The sequence below is a fragment of the Cyprinodon variegatus genome, unplaced genomic scaffold (genome assembly GCF_000732505.1).
Source record: "Cyprinodon variegatus isolate N-32 unplaced genomic scaffold, C_variegatus-1.0 Scaffold1060, whole genome shotgun sequence".
Taxonomy (NCBI): Eukaryota; Metazoa; Chordata; class Actinopteri; order Cyprinodontiformes; family Cyprinodontidae; genus Cyprinodon; species Cyprinodon variegatus.
The window spans coordinates 182,740-183,532 of record NW_015151513.1 but is presented as its reverse complement, the minus strand read 5'-3'; the positions used below and the strand labels follow the sequence as shown (position 1 = coordinate 183,532).

At 54.0% G+C, this 793-nt stretch overlaps 1 protein-coding gene across 1 annotated transcript in view; it reads left to right on the top strand.

The window, feature by feature from the left end:
- The window catches only part of dcc (DCC netrin 1 receptor), a 66,439-nt gene that overhangs the window by 2,250 nt on the left and 63,396 nt on the right, over positions 1–793 (top strand). The window contains exon 2 of the mRNA XM_015399949.1: positions 647–742. Within this exon, the coding sequence (XP_015255435.1) occupies positions 647–742 (96 nt within the window). The remainder of the gene's footprint in view (positions 1–646; positions 743–793) is intronic.

Sequence of the window (793 nt, the reverse complement as noted above, 5' to 3'; positions counted from 1 at the left end):
CTGCCTGGGTCAGACTGGGAACAAGTCTGGGAACTGATGCAGCCTGGGCGGCATGCCCGGGTCAGACTGGGAACAAGTGTGGGAACTGATGCAGCCTGTGGTCCTCAGAGAGGAGTTTACCTCCTCAGGCTGTTAAACCTTCATCCCTCATAAATCCAGTATTGACGCGGCGCTCCTGCCTCCATTAACTCATTATGATGATGAAACCATCATTTAATTACAATCAATAATTTAAGGGAATTAAATAAGAAGCTGTTTGGAGAGGAAATCTAATTGTGAAACGTCTAACAGAGGAAACATCCTCCCCTGTGAGAGCGATTAGCGCGCCGAAGGACCAAAACAAAGCTGCTCCTCTACGCAGCGCTCCCCCCCCCATCCAGCTGCCGTGTAGCGGCTCACATGGGAGCCGTCCAACATGGCAGCCATGATTCATAACCATCATTAACCCAGGCTGCCAGGCGCTGTGATGCAACACGGGGGGAACATGGCCCAACCTGCGCCCTGCTGGTCGGATCCGGTCAGGTCAGGACCGGCTGGATGAATGGGGGGGGGCATCCATCCAGCGCTGACCTTTCACCCCGTCCACCATAGGAAGATGGCTGACGGATGTAGAGAATGACTCCTTCCTTCTTCCTGTCTCCCTCAGAGCCCAGCTCACATTACGTCATCTCCCTGAAGGCCTTCAACAACGCCGGCGAGGGAGTTCCTCTGTATGAGAGCGCCGTCACTCGATCGCTGTCAGGTAGGAACCAATGAGAATCAAGACTGGACCCTCTGAGTTCTGATAGGAGGA